The 18,580-nt window shown below is 44.1% G+C and overlaps 2 protein-coding genes across 2 annotated transcripts; one reads left to right on the forward strand and one right to left on the reverse strand.

Annotated features, from left to right (window-relative positions):
• The first annotated feature begins 1,337 nt into the window (after positions 1-1,337).
• THRSP (thyroid hormone responsive) lies at positions 1,338-2,076 on the forward strand. The gene has a single exon (XM_030199341.1). The coding sequence runs from the start codon at positions 1,409-1,411 to the stop codon at positions 1,814-1,816; it is 408 nt and encodes a 135-aa protein (XP_030055201.1). The 5' UTR covers positions 1,338-1,408; the 3' UTR covers positions 1,817-2,076.
• A 5,064-nt stretch (positions 2,077-7,140) lies between these two features.
• NDUFC2 (NADH:ubiquinone oxidoreductase subunit C2) lies at positions 7,141-14,252 on the reverse strand. Its single transcript, XM_030199342.1, has 3 exons — positions 14,028-14,252; positions 11,408-11,551; positions 7,141-7,377 (listed from the first exon to the last, which is right to left on the reverse strand). The coding sequence occupies exons 1-3, from the start codon at positions 14,164-14,166 to the stop codon at positions 7,328-7,330; spliced, it is 333 nt and encodes a 110-aa protein (XP_030055202.1). The 5' UTR covers positions 14,167-14,252; the 3' UTR covers positions 7,141-7,327.
• Positions 14,253-18,580: the final 4,328 nt, after the last annotated feature.

An 18,580-nucleotide genomic window follows, 5' to 3' on the forward strand; every position in this document is an offset into this window, starting at 1 on the left:
TCCTGGAAGAGACCCACCAGGTAAGCCTCGCCAGCCTCCTGCAGGGCCATGACAGCCGAGCTCTGGAAGCGCAAGTCGGTCTTCCTGGAACTGGGAGGCAGTGAGGGAGGGGGGGCGACCCTGGAACTGGGAGGGGAGGAAGGGATGAGGGAAGGAGGGGGGAGGATGGGAGAGGAGGGGAGGGGGAGGAGGGGGGGGGGGCCCTGGCACACACTCTCAATCTCACACACACGCGCTCTCTCTCTCTCACAGACATAGTCGCACCCAGTCTCACTCTCTCTCACACACAGTCACTCTCACACACACACTCTCTCTCAAACATACACACTCCGAGGAAAACCTTGCTAGTGCCCGTTTCATTTCTTTCAGAAACGGCCCTTTTTTACTAGTAAAATCAATAAAATACATGGAAAGCATATACTGTCATTAATGTCTCATATCCATGACTTGCATCAGAACTGCACCACTATAATAGCCATCTTTACATAAATGCTTCAACAAAGAAAGAAATTGCATGCAGAAATCAGGAATGAGCTTAAATTTGCCCGCTCAATTTTTGGCGACCTTTACAGAATCAGGGGGTTCGTGTACTTTTACACATGTAACCTGTGGAGTAATTTGATGAGTACTTTTACACGTCTTTTAGATCCTTTTTATAATTAACCCTTAAAATTAAACTGATTCATAAGCAAATTTATTTGCATGGACCCAAATGGGCTGCATTCATTCGTCTCCTGATAGGAAAGTTATCAGTTTCTTGAATTGCTCTATGACAGTTGCTTTTCAGGTCCCCAGTTACAAAATACAAAGGACACACGAAAAGCTATTTTTACTGCTTTAGAACAAGATCTGTGTTCAAGATGGTAAATTCCGTTGCCCAAATCAGACAGATGTCTGGACATTAGCAAACAAGGTAACACCAGGTTCACGTTGTGAAAGCAACATCTTGCTTATTCTTTGGGTACAAGTCAGATTATGTCTAAATCTAGACCACGTATACAATTCTGATGAAATCTATCAAACATCAACCCAATAATAATGTGAGCTCATGCTCATGTTCTCTGGCAAACAGCCATATTTGTTTACTTATTGCTAGATAATATTACAGTATGTTAAACATTATTATTGGGTGAAGTTCAGTCTGTGTTTAAACTCGTGATGAAACCTACCCAGATTACTGACCAAACTCTGCAATCCAATGTGGAGGGTCAGGTTTCCAGGCTTTTGATTAGCTGAAGATGATGGTGTGTCATTTGCTAACACAATCAGTGGTGCTAGGTTCACAAATCTGTTGGCTTTCACTTTTAGCAGTGCAACCAAATCATATATAAGCCTCTGCAAAGTTAACCTATTTCAGCACTCAGGCAACAACACTCTTCCTGGTCTCCTGGGGAAAAAAAAAGCTACCATGCAAGTTACTGAGAGACAGCAGCAGATACTCTGCTTTGCTGCAGCCGTGGCCAAATGCTCTTCTGCTATTCACAACATGGAGCAGATGGTGATGTTCCCCAGCCTCCTCCGAGATGTCCCCCTGGAGCCTGACACGTCCACTGCTCATGACACCACAGATATGTATGAGTACTACATCCTGCTGAAGTCCATCAAGGCTAGTATGGAGAATGGTCTAATACCTCTGGAGGAGTGGAAGAGCCAGATGGCCACCGTGGACAAAGAAGCTGAGGTTGTCGAGGCTCCCAATCTTGAAGCATTATTTTATGCTCACTTCTCAGGCCTCCTTCAGACACTCAACTGCTTCACCAAGAAAGCCAACACGTTGACGAAGAGGTACAAAGATCTTATCGGGATGGCCCACTGAAGACATCAGGTCACCCGGCAGAGAGTTCCAGCCACGCATCAAACGAAACTCCGGAGGTCACTGGACAGAGCAACAGGCGCTGAAGACGATCGACTGTAAATCCCGAAAAGACTCGTCCATCAGTCAGATAAGCAAACCTCAACACTGAGACTCCTAGTTGTAAAAAACGGTTGCTGATCTCGTTAATTTTGAATGAAAAGAAGGGTCATTTCTAATGGAAGTTTAGACACAACGAAATACACTTGGATTCCTTTCAGATATTCTGATTGTGATGTGTGTGTTTCATTCTTGTGTGCTTGAATTGTGGGTGCTTGATGATTGACAGAACTGCTGCTACAGGTGTACTAGTTATTCCACACTGTTTAGCAACTTAAACACAGCAGAATATCCATTATTATTATACATATAACCAACAGGTGTAATATTGTTTCATAATGTATTTGCACTCAGGGAGTTAACAGCTTTTATATTGCTTATCTTCTTGTATCTGTTTCAGAAACATTTATGAAGAATGATGGCCTCCTTACCAGTCTTTATCTAACAACCTAAAATGCTTTCAAACAGTGCTACAATATATATTGGAAAAAAAAACAACAATTAGTGTAGGTTCTTCTATTCATCAGAACATATAATTTACTGATTCCAAAGTTGCACTTATTTATTTTATTTTTTTTACTGTTCTATGTATTATTATTATTATTACATTTGTATCCCACATTTTCCCACATAGCAGTAGGCTCAATGTGGCTTACAGGTTCCGTAGAGGAGAGTACCAACTCCGGGATTATATACAGAGTGGAAAATAGAGTAACAGTAGGTGCAAGGAAGCTGATAAGGTTCCGGAAAAGACAATACAACTCTGGGATGAATATATAGTAGCATATAGAGAGAAGTAATCCCAATGAGGCTGATAAGTCTCCGGGGATGGGACTACAGCTTCCAGTGAGCAATACAGAGTAGGGTAAGGGTAGAAGTACACTTGATTATAACTGGAGTTATAATCTAGTGAAGTCCCAAATTTTATATGCATGCTATATAATTATGTCACATCTTAAATCTGCACTTTTATCTTATAGACATTACAAACTTGTTTCGAGCGTGTTTATTACATAGACAGTCTGCTCAAGAGTATACTCAAAGTTTGAAATCAGGTCTTTTGCTAATACATGAGCTACTGACATAACTTAACCCTTTCTGCCACAACACATTCTCCAAGTGGTTTATACATGCAGTCAGTATGTTTGTTCAAACAAATGAAGAGTCAGACTGGAAGGGGAAAGGTCTAATTAGGTTAAATAAAAATGTTGAAAAATTAAACGGTGGGGGATTGCTGGGTAAACAACAAACTTGAGTTACTGCATAAATTGCTCAAGCAGAGGAGCCACTTTCTGACAAGCCAGGGTTACAATGAATGGTGCTCTCAACTGTCTGTGAAAGGAGGTAGGCATGGGAAGGTGTGTAGGAGATATGAGAGCATCATCATTGAACATGATGGTCTTAATGAATTGTGTTTGCAATTTTCTTATGAAAGATGCCTCTGAAAACCATTACAAGAGTTTTACCTGCTAGTTGGCTTTTCTTTCCTGTATGCTGTGTTGTGAAGGATTTAGGAACAGTAAAATCAGAGGGTAGTGGTATGGGTCCGGGACAGCTTTGGGCTTAATTTGATCATGCCCCAAAAATAAGTACAGCGCTGACCAACACAACCAGAGTGAAAACTTGACAAGCTGTAACTAAATGTAATTAAGAAACCATTTGAACTGAACTCCGTATTTCAGTGGCTGGCACAGTTAAAAAATAATAATTAGAAGGCAGAGGCCCATTTTAATATTATTTTTGCAGTATTTATATTTTTATTCTACAAAACATATTGCTGCTCTATGAATGACAAGGCCTCAGAGACCATTAAAGCATTTTTTATTTATATTCCATACAATCCACATGACTTTAATTGTGTAGTGTTAAGTGCATGATTCTTTTTTTTGTTACATTTGTACCCTGCGCTTTTCCACTCATGGCAGGCTCAATGCGGCTTACATGGGGCAATGGAGGGTTAAGTGACTTGCCCAGAGTCACACCAATGTGGCCGCGCAGGCTTCTGCGAGTCTGACGTCCTTCACGACGTCAGACTCACAGAAACAGAAGCCTGCGCAGCCTTCTACATGGAATGTTGCTAGTGGAATAGCAACATTCCATGTAGAATCTCCAATAGTAGCAACATTCCATGTAGAATCTCCAATAGTATCTATTTTATTTTTGTTACATTTGTACCCTGCGCTTTCCCACTCATGGCAGGCTCAATGCGGCTTACATGGGGCAATGGAGGGTTAAGTGACTTGCCCAGAGTCACACCAATGTGGCCGCGCAGGCTTCTGCTTCTGTGAGTCTGACGTCCTGCACGTACTCACAGAAACAGAAGCCTGCACAGCCTTCTACATGGAATGTTGCTAGTGGAATAGCAACATTCCATGTAGAATCTTCAATAGTAGCAACATTCCATGTAGAATCTCCAATAGTATCTATTTTATTTTTGTTACATTTGTACCCCGCGCTTTCCCACTCATGGCAGGCTCAATGCGGCTTACATGGGGCAATGGAGGGTTAAGTGACTTGTCCAGAGTCACACCAATGTGGCCGCGCAGGCAGAAACAGAAGCCTGCGCGGCCGTGTCGCTGATCTGCGAGGGCAGGCTTCTACATGGAATGTTGCTAGTGGAATAGCAACATTCCATGTAGAATCTCCAATAGTATCTATTTTAATTTTGTTACATTTGTGCGCTTTCCCACTCATGGCAGGCTCAATGCGGCTTACATGGGGCAATGGAGGGTTAAGTGACTTGCCTGTAATCATGAAAGTGCAGCACTAATGGTGTTTCATTAGAAGAAATATGGGGGGGGGGGGGAAGGGGACACTGAAGTCTAAAGCCTATTCATAGACCAATCAAGAACAACAAATTCATAGCAAAACAGCAGGCAAAATAATATTTTAAACACCAGTATACTAGTATTTTTAGTACATATTTTATTATCATTTATTTTTTAAATTTCTTTTGAAACTTTATTTTTATATAGAACGATATCAAATCCACCTTACAAACATTGCAGCTATGGTAGAAACCAATGAATCAGAACATGTTGGCCGAAGGAATTTCTTATTGCCTGTTGACACCGATGTAAATAACAATAAATGTTCCTCCAATACTTTATTTTCAATACAATAAATTCAACACCCCCCCCCCCCCCCTCTTAAACCTAACCCTTCTCTTACCCTTCCCCCCTACAAACCCATTTTCTTGTTATAAGCTGACACTAACACATTACAGGAGTGGAGGAGTAGCCCAATGGTTAGTGCCCTGGGATGGGAAACAGAAGGTCCCATATTCAAATCTCACAGCAGCTCCTTGGGGCCTAAGGCAAGTCATTTAACCCTCCATGCCTCAGGAGAAGGCAACGGCCAATCACTCCCGTCTGGTGCCAAGACGACGACAAGGAATCAGATCTAACTCAGAGGCACATCTGGATCTGGAACACATTATAACAAATACCTGCAGCCCCATTTCCTGCTTAATCATAAGCTTCCATCCTTACAGGAGAGGACCTCATCTCTTATGACCCCCTTTTACCAAGCTGCAGTAAAAGGGGCCCTGCAGTGGCATCAGCACATGGATTTGCCCCTTTTACCAAAGCAAAAGAAAAAAAGCAGATCAAAAAAAAAAGACAAAAAAAATGGAACAGGAGGATAACAGAAGGTTTATTACAAGGTTACCCGACGTGGCCACGTTTCGCCCTCAGGGGTACAAAAAAAACTAATAGGGGTAAAAGGCAAAGTGAACCCCTAAAAGTCATACAACCACCTTACATAAGTGCTTCTTAAGTCTGAAGCAATATCCCAAGATTACTCAGCAGACTTCGCAATGCTATGTTGACTGGCAGCATTATATTGCAAAGCACGCTTCAAAAGTGCCAAACCCCTCCGAGAAAAGTTGCATTGGCTCCCAATCAAAGAACGGATCATCTTCAAAATCTGCAGGACGTCAGGCTCACAGAAACAGAAGCCTGAGCGGCCGCGTTGCTGATCTGCAAGGGCAGGCTTCTACATTACTAGTACTTATCACTTCTATAGCGCTACAAGGCATACGCAGCGCTGTACACCATACATGAAAAGACAGTCCCTGCTCAAAGAGCTCACAATCTACGATGGGGCGCACTCAGACATCTCATGATAGTTTTGGGATCATTCGTGCTTCCCACATGCTAAAAAAATCCCACACCTTTTGTTAATTCTGTTACCATTTTCATCTCCACCACCTCCTGTGGTAGGGCATTCCAGTATCTACCACATTCTCCGTGAAAAAGTACTTCCCGACATTATTCTTGAGTCAGCCCCCCCCCCCCCCCCCGCCCAAAACCTCAATTCATGTCCTCTATTTCTACCACCTTCCCATTTCTGGAAAAGGTTTGTTTGCAGAGTAAAACTTTTCAAATATTTGAACATCTGTATCCTATCAGCCGTCTCGCCTTTCTTCAAGGGTATACATGTTCAAGTCATCAAGTCTCTCCTCATATATCTTGCTATGCAAACCCCAAACCATTTGTCACTTTTCTCTTAACCGCTTCAAGTATCTTATACTCTATTAGAAATTCAATGTAATGTTTTTAGTGTAAAAATCAATAAATCCAATCCAAATAGCATGCATTATTGCCACAGTGCACCTTAGTAACTACCCCATAAACATCAAGAACATAAGAATTCCCATATTGGGGCAGACCAAAGGTTCATCTGTCGCAGCATCCTATTTCCAACAGTGCCTCCCAAAAAGTAGCAAGATTCTATGCTACTTACCCCAGGGATAAGCAGTAGTTTCCTCAGGTCTAGCTTAATAACAGTTTATGATCTTTTCTCCAGGAATTTGTCCAAACCCTTTTTTAAACCCAGCAATGCTAACTGCATTTACCACATCCTCCAGCAACGAGTTTCAGTTCTCAACTATGTGTGAAATTTTTTTTTCTCCTATTTATTTGTTTTAAATTACTATGTAATTTCATGGTGTGTGTCACTCTAGTCTTTATAATTTTTGAAAGAGTAAACAATCTGATTCATTTTCACAGTTCTATTCCACTCAGGATTTTATAGACCTCTTTTATATATATCTTCCTATAACTATCTCTTCTCCAAACTGCAGAGGCCGTAACCTCTTTAGTCTTTCCTCATCTGTTCCATTCCCTTGGTCACCCTTCTCCGTACCTTTTCTAAATCAGCTAAAGCTTTTTTTCAGATGCAGCAAATAGAATTGCACACAATAGTCAAAACACCTTAGAAAGAGAGTCATTATGATTTTGTTTTTTTTATTTTATTCTTTAATATTTTTAATTTTAATGTCAAGAATACAATTATTTTGTACAGAGATAGTTAAACAATCAAACTAAAAACTGCCAACAGTCAAGTTTAAGCAAATGGGATTTATATTCAGAAAGTCAGAGTGCAGATGAATTTAAGCAGCTGGCTCCAAACTTAGCGAATAGGATAAAACTGCTCCAGGTATTCTGCAAAGGTCCTCTTGTCTACATAACAAAAAGAAGGGAAAACAGGTTCATGAGACGGTACTTACTTTGCAGTCGTTCCAAAACCCACAGACAGGGCCGGTCAAACCCAGTAAGCGGGGTAAGCACCGTAGGGGGGCGCCTGCCTTAAAGGGCGCCGCTGCGGCGCCATACCGCGCCGCCCTTGGTGCTTTAAATCTTTAATTTACCTCCGTTCCAGCAGCCGCATCATTTGAAAGCCCTGCCCCGTCTCTAGCCTTCCCTCCCTTCGCGAGTTCGTTCTGCAGTCCCGCCTTCGAGGAAATGACGTCAGAAGGCGGGACTGCGGAACGAACTCGCGAAGGGAGGGAAGGCTAGAGACGGGGCAGGGCTTTCAAATGATGCGGCTGCTGGAACGGAGGTAAATTAAAGATTTAAAGCATCAAGGGCGGCGGAGAATAGGGGTGGAGAATCGCTGGACAGGGGCAGGGTGGGAGAAGAGAGAAAGGAGATGCTGGGGGGGGGGGGGGGCGGGGGCGCGCGGGCGCCAACTCAGTCTGCAGGGGGGTGTCACAGACCCTAGGACCGGCCCTGCCCACAGATACTTCCTAACTGGTTCCAAATGAGTTCTCTTAAAGCAGCTCAACCAAGTCTGAATGTAATACATCTTTTTATCCATTTGTCCCCGGATTCTATAAATGGTGACTAGAGTTCCATGCGCAAATCGGTATGTGTAGCCGATTTGTGTGTGGAACTTAATTGGGTAACAAGCTAATCAGCACCGATAATTGAATACTGACAAGCAATTATTGGTAATTATTGGCACTAATTAGGATTTGTGCATAGCATGCTAAGTGTAGTCTATAAAGCAAAATGCGTGTAAATCGGACCGTGTGGATCTCAAAAGGGGGGCGTGGCCATGAGAGGGGCCTGGGCGGGTTGTGGATATTCCTAAAATTTACGCACAGTGTTATATAGAACATGCCCGATCTGCGCCTAGTCAAGTGATTTTACATCAGGTTTTAGTTGGCGAGATTTACAGAATAGCATTAAGTTTGGTTTCTTTTATGCCAATTTTTTTAGAATATAGAATTCCCTCTTTATGACTTTCAAACAGTAAATAGCTTATTATGTTATTCATTTTTGATGATGAAATTAATTGTATTTTTATTGTTATTTATCTGGGCAGGGCGACCTACAAAGAGGAATGGAGTTTCACTGGGAATCCATACACCATTCTACTTTGGTGTCACAGAACCGGTTCTATGGACCAACATCTGCCTTTATTTCAAGTTAGAACCCTCAATTTCTAACTTCAGGCTCATTACTGCTCCACAGCTTTTCCTCCCAAAATGAATTGCTACCTACCCAGTGCCGTAGCGAGGGCGGCTGACTTCCGGGGCGGGTCGCCGCTGCGCACCCCCCCCCCCCCGGTGCAGCACGGCGCCCCCCCTCGGTGCGCCCCCCCCCCCCGGCGCGCACCCTCCCACGGAGCGCGATCTTACCTAGTTTAGAAGCGAGGGGCGGGCGGAAGGGCGGATCCGCCCCCGAGTCCACGTCGCTGGGAGCTGCGTCGGCTCCATTTGTTCCTTGCTCTCTCTGCCCCGGAACAGGAAGTAACCTGTTCCAGGGCGTAGGGAGCAAGGAACCAACGGAGATGACACCCCCCCAGCGGCGTGCACCCGGGGCAGACAGCCCCACCTTCCTACGCCACTGTACCTACCAGACCACTTTGCACACCTCATGCTTATAGGAAGACTGCTATTTTATTTGCTCCTGTTTTTCTTCCTTCCTTAGTTATCTCCTTCATGTAATATTATATTATTCCAGCTCTCTCTTCCATTATCGTTTCTGCAATTGTCCTGTATCTGTCGTTGCCCCTCCCTTTTCCCCTTTTATTCGTTTAATCATGTAAACTGCTTAGATTCACTGACTTCGGATTATCATGGTCTGAATCTCCCCAAATCTTTCTAAACTACACTAGCTAGCAGTTAGGGAAAGAATAGTTTAAACTGAGTGTCACCGCCTTGAAAATTGTCAGTGGAGAAGCTCCCGAGTACATGCTGAATTTTGTAACTTTATTATGAAGTTCCTGTTCTAGATATAATACCCGCAACTCACTTCATCTCAAGTATCCAATGTATAAGCACCTAAAATCAACCAAACATCTGACTGTATCCGTTCCATATCAACTAGCTAATCTGTGGAACCAACTCCCTAAGAGCGTGTACACAATACCTGAATTTCAGAAAGCTGCTAAAAACCTCCCTATTCTGTAAGGCAAGCTTAGCCAACACCTATTCATATAACCTTATGAAGACTCATCTGAAATTAAAGTCATGTCCTTAGATTCCACATCCTACTGTATTTCCTGGATTGATTAGCCCAGCTCTTTACCAACTGTGATCCATCCTTAAACTGTATAGGTATAAGCGGAATTCAAAAACTGTATAATAATCTCTCTATATAAAAGGCAACACCAACGTTCTATGAAGCCTCCAGCCGGAAGTGTGAAGGGGGCGAGATACCCGGTTTCCCTATGAGTGTCTGCCCCGCCCTCTCTGTAACACAGTCAGTGAAGGAAAACAGCAGAGCACGAAATCAAATCACTGGCTCTGTAACAGTGAAGGACTCAGAGGGGGGAGGGGAGAGAGGCCAGAGGGCAGGGACACACACACTCCCACATGCACACAGAAGAAAACATTGCTAGCCCCCGTTTCATTTGCATCAGAAACGGGGCTTTTTTACTAGTATCAAATAAAATGAACATGAATGCAAAAAATCAACATATAACATTTCAGGAGGGCACTTGCCACTCAGGTTTTCAGGATATCCACAATGAATATGCATGAACTTGATTTGCATACATATTCATTGTGGATATCCTGAAAACCTGACTAGCAAGGGATACTCCAGGACCGGACTTGGGAAACATTGAAGTAGTGGAGTGAATATTGCTGCTACCCAGGTACTATCCAGCTTCACCTAAGCTCCATCCCCAGACCACTTGACACTAATGGTGCATTCTGTAATGATGTTCAGCAAAACTACCTGGATAAAATCATTGACCCCCAGATTCTGTATATAGGTCACCCAAAGTTGGGCGCACAAATTTGGGCATGGATCCCAGATCCACGTTAGAGAATGATACGGTGACAAAGTTTGTGGAGTGGAGGACTAGCCTAGTGGTTAGTGCAATGGACTTTGATCCTGGGGAACCGAGTTCAATTCCCACTGCAGCTCCTTGTGACTCTGGGCAAGTCACTTAACCCTCCATTGCCCCAGGTACAAAATAAGTACTTGAATATATGTAAACCGCTTTGAATGTAGTTGCAAAAACCTCAGAAAGGCGGTAAATCAAGTCCCATTTCCCTTCCCACTCCATCCCCGCAAACAAACTCCACTGCACTAGTTCCATCATTTTCAATAAAAGGCATTCGCTCGCATTTTGTACAAATGAGATTTTGTACTGTTGCAGGGACAGGGTGGAGATAGGGACAAACTTTGTCCCCGTGTCATTCTCTAATCCGCATGCACACTAATTAGTTAATGAGCCGTTAATCAATAATTGCTGTTAATTGACCATCATTTGGCTTTATGTGCTGATCTGCCTGTTTTCTATTCTATAACATGTGTGCTTACATTTTATAGCATGCAATTCAAAAGCGGCATGGCCATGGGCAGATCAAGGGGCATTCCAAGAAGTTAGGTATGATGTTTTAAAATAAGATCATTTACACACTCAACTGACATTAGATGTGTGCCAGCATTTACACCAAGTTTCAGCAGGCACAAGTGCAGCACCCAAAGTTAGGTGCGAGATCCACCTAACCCTTTATAGAATCTAGTATTCTATAAAGGGTGCCAGCTCTTTGCAGAATACTATCTTAGCACAGATCTTCCTGGAGCCTAATTTTGGGTGCCATTTATAGTTTCCCCCCCCCACCCCACCCCCCGAATGTGTTTCTCAGCAACACTGATCTGGCTAGCAGGTGCTGCTACCCAGATAAATGCTTTTGAATACCGACCTCCTAGATTCTAGTTTCACTGTTATAACCACAGCTTGACCTACCCCGTTTCTTGAAATCCTCAGGATGTAACCGTATGTATTCCATCAAATCTCTATCCAGTTTAGCATTCTTGTAGTTCTCCCACTTTGTCATATAATATCCAAGGAACCAGCCAATACTAACAAGCAGAATCTGGCGATGCACCCCTGCAATAAAACCATCAACACTTGTAAGCAAATGGAAAACAGAACAGCAAACAAAGACTCTCTCTACTAGAGTCTGGGTTTCTTAGCTGACAGGATGATGTCATCATCTTCTTCTACAGTTATGTTCATCTCAATGACTGGACAGAAAATCAAAAAGCTCAAGGAAAAGAGGCTGGCCATTTGGGAACTTCACTTAGCCAAGATGTGGGGGAAATTTCTTGAAAAGTCACATCTTCAATTTTAAGCAGCAAAACACTGCGGGAAGCATTCCGTGGCTAGCATTAAAGTTTTTCTATTTCCAAGTGTCTATTTTTATATCTCGACAGATTGTGGAAGCAGTTGTGAGTGGAGCACACTCGTCTATGTTTTTTTATCTGCAAGGTTCGTAGCGTATAGGAACTGAGTGCAGTACAGTCACTAGCAGCTCTGTGCCAGAGCTGGTGGTGGGAGGCGGGGTTGGTGGTTGGGAGGCGGGGATAGGGCTGGCCAGACATATACGGTCTGTGCCCTGAAGAGGACAGTACAAATAAAAAAGTAGCACATGAATTTATCTTGTTGACTCTAACTAGCCATTTACTTTAAACTGGATCCCCAAACATTATTTTTTTTTTTTTGTTTTAAAGGCAAAACACTTCTTCGCCTTTGAGCTTGCAGCTCAATCAGAACCAGGACTGGCAATTTGCAAACACTTAAGACAACAATATTTCTTGGACGCTAGAACTCACGAATACCAGAAATGCATTAAAAACATAGTATCTTTCATGCAAGCAGAAAGGATGTTACTAGGAAGTACTAGAATTTAATACTTCAGAGGATGCACGTTCTGGGCAGCGGGTCTGCAGATAATACAGGTAAATCGCTTTGGTTGTACCTCAGAAAGGCAGTATAACAAATCCGTGACCCTTATGCACCACATGAACAATATATAATACCACTGTACTATTGGAGCTAAAGCGGATACTACGTAGAGCACTGGAGAATATCGCTAGAATGTTTCAAAGGATAAGCGCTACCAAGACCCTGAAGCAGTTTTTTTCGAAACGCTGGCCATCGTTGGCTTGGAGCGACACAAGAATTGAATTTAAAGTCCTCTAGTGTGAAAGATAAGTGCTCTTTTGAACTAAGCTGATTTGTGAAGGCTGTATTTAGAACAAAAATTTGATAAAATAATGAGTCATAAGTACATAAGTAATGCCATACTGGGAAAAGACCAAGGGTCCATCGAGCCCAGCATCTTGTCCACGACAGCGGCCAATCCAGGCTAAGGGCACCTGGCAAGCTTCCCAAACGTACAAACATTCTATACATGTTATTCCTGGGATTTTGGATTTTTCCAAGTCCGTTTAGTAGCGGTTTATGGACTTGTCCTTTAGGAAACCGTCCAACCCCTTTTTAAACTCTGCTAAGCTAACCGCCTTCACCACATTTTCCGGCAATGAATTCCAGAGTTTAATTACACGTTGGGTGAAGAAAACTTTTCTCCGATTTGTTTTAAATTTACTACACTGTAGTTTAATCGCATGCCCCCTAGTCCTAGCATTTTTGGAAAGCGTGAACAGACGCTTCACATCCACCTGTTCCACTCCACTCATTATTTTATATACCTCTATCATGTCTCCCCTCAGCCGTCTCTTCTCCAAGCTGAATAGCCCTAGCCTCCTTAGTCTTTCTTCATAGGGAAGTCGTCCCATCCCCCCTATCATTTTAGTCGCCCTTCGCTGCACCTTTTCCAATTCTACTATATCTTTCTTGAGATGCGGCGACCAGAATTGAACACAATACTCAAGGTGCGGTCGCACCATGGAGCAATACAACGGCATTATAACATCCTCACACCTGTTTTCCATACCTTTCCTAATAATACCCAACATTCTATTCGCTTTCCTAGCCGCAGCAGCACACTGAGCAGAAGGTTTCAGCGTGTTATCGACGACGACACCCAGATCCCTTTCTTGGTCCGTAACTCCTAACGTGGAACCTTGCATGACGTAGCTATAATTCGGGTTCTTTTTTCCCACATGCCGTAGAAAATATTTTCACTACGGTTAGTTTCACAAATTGGTTAAATGCATTAGTGAGCAGCATGGTATTTGGGAGGTTTTTTTGAGCCAATGATGAACAGAGGATAAGAAAAGTATCCGCTTTAGCTCCAATAGACAGTTATATAGTCTAGGAGCTCTGTGAGGCTCTTTTTTCCTCCTTAATAAATTTGAATTATACATAGTAGAAACACTGATTTTTTTTGGTATCATTTTCAGTATTATTCAGTGGAAAAAGCAGTACAGTGGTATTATATATATTGTAATAGTTGATTTTTAGTGGACCTTATGGCACCACAGCCACCAGCCTTGCACAGCTCTGCAGTAACGGGTCATCACCGCACGCTCCTTCCTTTCCCCAGGCTCAGGGTCCCCTTACTCTCTCCTTCGAGAATCCCTCCCCTCCCCCCCTCTGGTGTTGGCCCGCAGACACTCACCGGCTCGGAGAGGAGGACGATGGTTTACCGCGTTATCCAGCATGGCCGTACACCAGCCCATGAAGCTGACCCACACCGAGTTCCTGTTCACAATGTTGGGCGGCGGCAAGCACCGGGCCTCATCGGGAAGCCACGGCATAACTGCAGACCAAAACGGCAGCGACCCTGACGGGACTCCCAAGGCTTGAAGGGCGAGCGGACGCCAAAAGCCGACGTACCCGGTACGTCGCGCAAAATAATCCGCCGCAGCTAGGGAAGAAAGGGTTCCGCTGCACAAAGGTTCCCACATCGGATGGATCCTACTCTATAGGCGTGCAAAGACCTCACCCAATGATCCTGAGTTTTCTACTCCCTCTCTCAAACTGCTGCCAGACCAGAGCAACATGAAAATTCACATTTTGTTCTGTCTTTGGGTCCTCAGCACACCTTTTGCCTTGGAACTATGTTTGCCAGAACTCTGAAAACAGTTTGTTTTTGACTCCTGAAGCAGGCACCTGTAGCACCAAAACACAGAACTGTGTCGACTCATTTTAAGTGACTTTCTTCAATAAATCACCTGCTTTGGAACCACACTGGTCTACCTCTTTTTTTTTTTTTTATTAGTGGTGGTGTAAAACTTCTGCCCTCTTTTTTGTACAGAGACATCAACACCTCCTTTCTTCTGCTGGTTATACCCCTCTCTATGCAGGCTAGCATCCTTCTGGCAGCAGCCACCACCTTGTTGCACTGTTCTGTTACCTTGAGATTTTAGGACACCATCACCCCAAGGTCTCTCTCCTGAGCTTGAGGCAGCCATGGGCAAAGAATAATTCTGAGAAATCATATTAAGGGTTAATTCTGTTAAAATCTGGGGTTTAAAAGTGGTGTTTGAATTCTAGCTTTTTACCTTGCAAGCAAGATAAAGGAATGCAGGCTGGAATTAATTACTAGAAGTCTAGCGTTTGCCGGGCTGGGTTAGAAAGGTCAGAAAGACCCTTGTGATTGATGGATTGCTAAGCAAACACATATGTATTCTATTATGAGCCGGCATATTGCAGGCAGTTTGTTTAGGATTAGTTTAAAATGCTTAGAAGAAAATACTATTTAGAGAGAGAGGCAATAGATTAGTATTTACAAGTTTTTGATATTTAGAATATGTCTTATAAGGATGCTTATTTTAGAATATGTTTTTCTGTGTAATTAATATGTAGGATACCTTTCTAAATTCTGTATTATTCTTTGTCTGACGTTCTAAGCAAAGACTGTAGTGAAGAGGTCAAACATGTGTTTTGACTTATCTGCAGTTCTGGCTGGTTCAATGTATAAGCTGATAGGTGAACGAGGTCAGGACTAGTCAGCTCTTTTCTCCTTGATTAATTGTAGGTAAATGTAGAAATGGTCCTGAATGCCATTAAGTAAGATTGGCTTTTGACCTCTTTAATGAATGCCAGAGTTCAGCTAGCAGGTAGTATGAAGCTGACTAGGAATATGAGAATAACCAATGTCAGATTGGGCCTCTTAGTCTCTAAGGGAACCCAGTTTAAGCTATAGATGAGAAATCAATCATAATGAACATGCAAGAGTTCTGGAGACCAAATGTCTGGTGTAAGGGGCCCCAGGTCACAGGTCAGTTTAGGATGTCTGGAACCTATGTAACTGATATTTTAAAGTAATGATTGGTTGAGGCCAGGTAACCAATCTATTCCTTAACCAATTGGAGAGTAAGGGGGGGCAAGGCTAGGAGGGGGATAGAACAGTATTTAAGTAGGAGCAGAAGCAGTTTACGTCAGAAGAAAGGAAGGAGAGCTGAAAGAAAGCTGGAAGACAACAGGAGAGAAAGAGAGCAGAAGGAACAGACAGAAGAGAAGAGAGCTGAAGAGGACAGACAAAAGCCATAACATCCAGAGAGAGAGAGAGCTAGAACTGATGTCCTGCTTTGTTTGCTGGCAAATAAAGAAGATTTCTCCCTCATTCTGGTGTGTGCTGTCTGACTCCTGAAGTATCACAAATTCCTATCTCAATTCCTGCAACAATTCTTGGTGGCAGCGGTGGGATCCTGAATCCTGCATTAATCCCAGCACCCAACTGACTGGAGAACATTCGCCGGGTATGTATTCTGTATTTTGTATTGTAATTCTAGCTAGAAAATTGTAAATCAGCCCCTCAAAAATTGAGGAAGGAGAGCCTGATCAACTCTCAGCGAAGGCCCTAGTACCTTCTAGTCGCGGGGACTAGAAGCGAAAACGCTTGAGCTTATCTGTATCTGAGAAATCTGAAATTGTTGGGTGGGATTTTCTGTATGGAATGTGTGATGCGTGAATGATTAACTGAGTGCGGACTTCTTATAGCTGCGTTTTCAATTAACGCGAGTTCAATTGACCAGCAACGGAAGGAAGCGATTGTTGTTTGTTCTACCCTTTTGTTTCCGGATCTGCGGACCCCTTACCGCAAATCCAAAAACTCCCTCCCTTTTGTGTGTTGTAACTGTAAGCATTATGGGTGGGACATCATCTAGACAAATTGCTACCCCCCTAGATTGTATGCTTAAGAACTTTAAAAAAGGATTTTTAATTAATGACTATGGACAGACTTTAAGCTCAAGTACTCTAAGAACCTTGTGTGAAGTTGAGTGGCCATCTATGGGAGTGGGGTGGCCCCCTAGTGGCAGCTTAGATATTGAAGTAATCCGGAAGGTCTACAGCATAGTTGTAGGAGAACCAGAATATTCTGAACAACTCCCTTATATAGATTCCTGGGACAGCCTTGTGACTGACCCTCCCTCGTGGTTGAAAACTTATATGGGATCCCCAGTAAAATTCATGTTAGGCCAAGTTCAAAGAAAGATTAGAAAATCTAAACTAGAAGAGGGAAAGAGCACAGGAAGCCTACCACCCAATCGGTGGCTTCCGCCCCTACCCTGTCCGAGAAACCCATACTCTCTGATGACCCCTCAGACCTTGAGCCACCACCTTATGGCCCATTGTTGGGGTTCCGTGCCACCCCCAGAGATCCACGCCGCCCAGCCCAAGCCTCTCCAGCACAGGCTTCTCCGGATAGTTCTTCCCCTCCTGTGCCACACCTGCCACACCCTAGGTTGGACTTTTCACCCAGTCTCTACCCTTCTGTGCCACATCCTCTCCTGTTAACCTCTGAAGACCCGCTTTGGGTTCCACTCCCTGACTCCTCAACTCCTGACAGCCCAGCCTCTCCCTCTAATACCCCTACCCATTCATTAGGGGCCCGGCATCCCTTTCAATGGACTGAATCACCTGTGACCACCTCTCAGTCTATGAGTACCCCTCCCCATCCCTCAGGGGTTCAACCTACCTCCACTGAATGGGTTAGACCCGCTGCAATTACTTTTGAGCATGATAGGAGGGTAGCTCCTAGCTCTACCTCAGGTTCCATTCCCACCTCCTCGAGAGTTCTGCCACTCCGACAGGTAACCATCACTCGACCGGATCCTAATAATGAGGGTCAGGTTATACAGGCACAGGCCTATCAGTATGTACCCTTCACAACCACCGATCTCCTGAATTGGAAGACGCATTACCCCTCTTATACTGAAAAGCCTCAGGCAGTGGTGGACCTAGTGACTAGCATTATGGCCACCCATAACCCAACCTGGACTGATTGTCAACAACTTCTCCTGACCCTCTTCACAACTGAGGAGAGGCGGAAGATTTTGCAAAATGCTGAGGCCATCACGCGAGAGCGTGTCCCCGGGGGGACACAGGACCCAGAGGGATGGGTTAGAGCTCGGTTTCCTCGCGCAGCTCCAGATTGGGATCCAAATGATGGGCAGCACTATGAACTGTTGTCTGGCTATTGCCGGGACTTGCTGGAAGGTATGAGGAAAGGCATAAAGAGGCCCATTAATCTGGCAAAGGTCTCTGAAATTCTCCAAGGGGCAACTGAATCCCCTGGGGCCTTTCTAGAGCGACTAATTGAAGCCTACAGAACATACACCCCATTTGACCCTGAAGCCCTAGAAAACCAGAGAATGGTGAATAGCGCATTGGTGGCCCAGAGTATGCCAGATATCCGGAAGAAGTTGCAGCGTCAGGAGGGATTCGCAGGGATGAATACCACCCAGCTAATTGAGATCGCAACCAAGGTTTTCATTAATAGAGATCAGGAGGTGCGCCGAGAGGCTGACCGGAAGATGCAGAAGAAGGCCGACCTTTTAGCGGCAGCCATTACTAATTCCACCCTTAATCGAGGTCGACCTCTAGCTAATGGGAAGCCAAAGTGGGACCCCGGACCACCAGCCAGGCCCCGAGATTCCTTCAATCAATCCCGGCCAAGGGGGGAGAATCCCAGACCAAGATTGGAGAGGGATCAGTGTGCCTATTGTAAGGAAAGAGGACACTGGAAAGATGAATGCCCCCAGAGGCGCCAGGGACTGAGAAGGGGACCAGGAGATCGAGGAAGCCGAGGCCGAGTTCGAGAGGGAAGATATGAGCCTCCTGAATCTGACATCATCGGGATAGCTGAGATGGCAGAATGGGACGAATAGGATAGACCGGGTTCCTACAAACTGGGCTCCCAGGAACCTATGGTCAAGTTAACTA

The sequence above is a fragment of the Microcaecilia unicolor genome, chromosome 4, assembly GCF_901765095.1.
Source record: "Microcaecilia unicolor chromosome 4, aMicUni1.1, whole genome shotgun sequence".
Taxonomy (NCBI): Eukaryota; Metazoa; Chordata; class Amphibia; order Gymnophiona; family Siphonopidae; genus Microcaecilia; species Microcaecilia unicolor.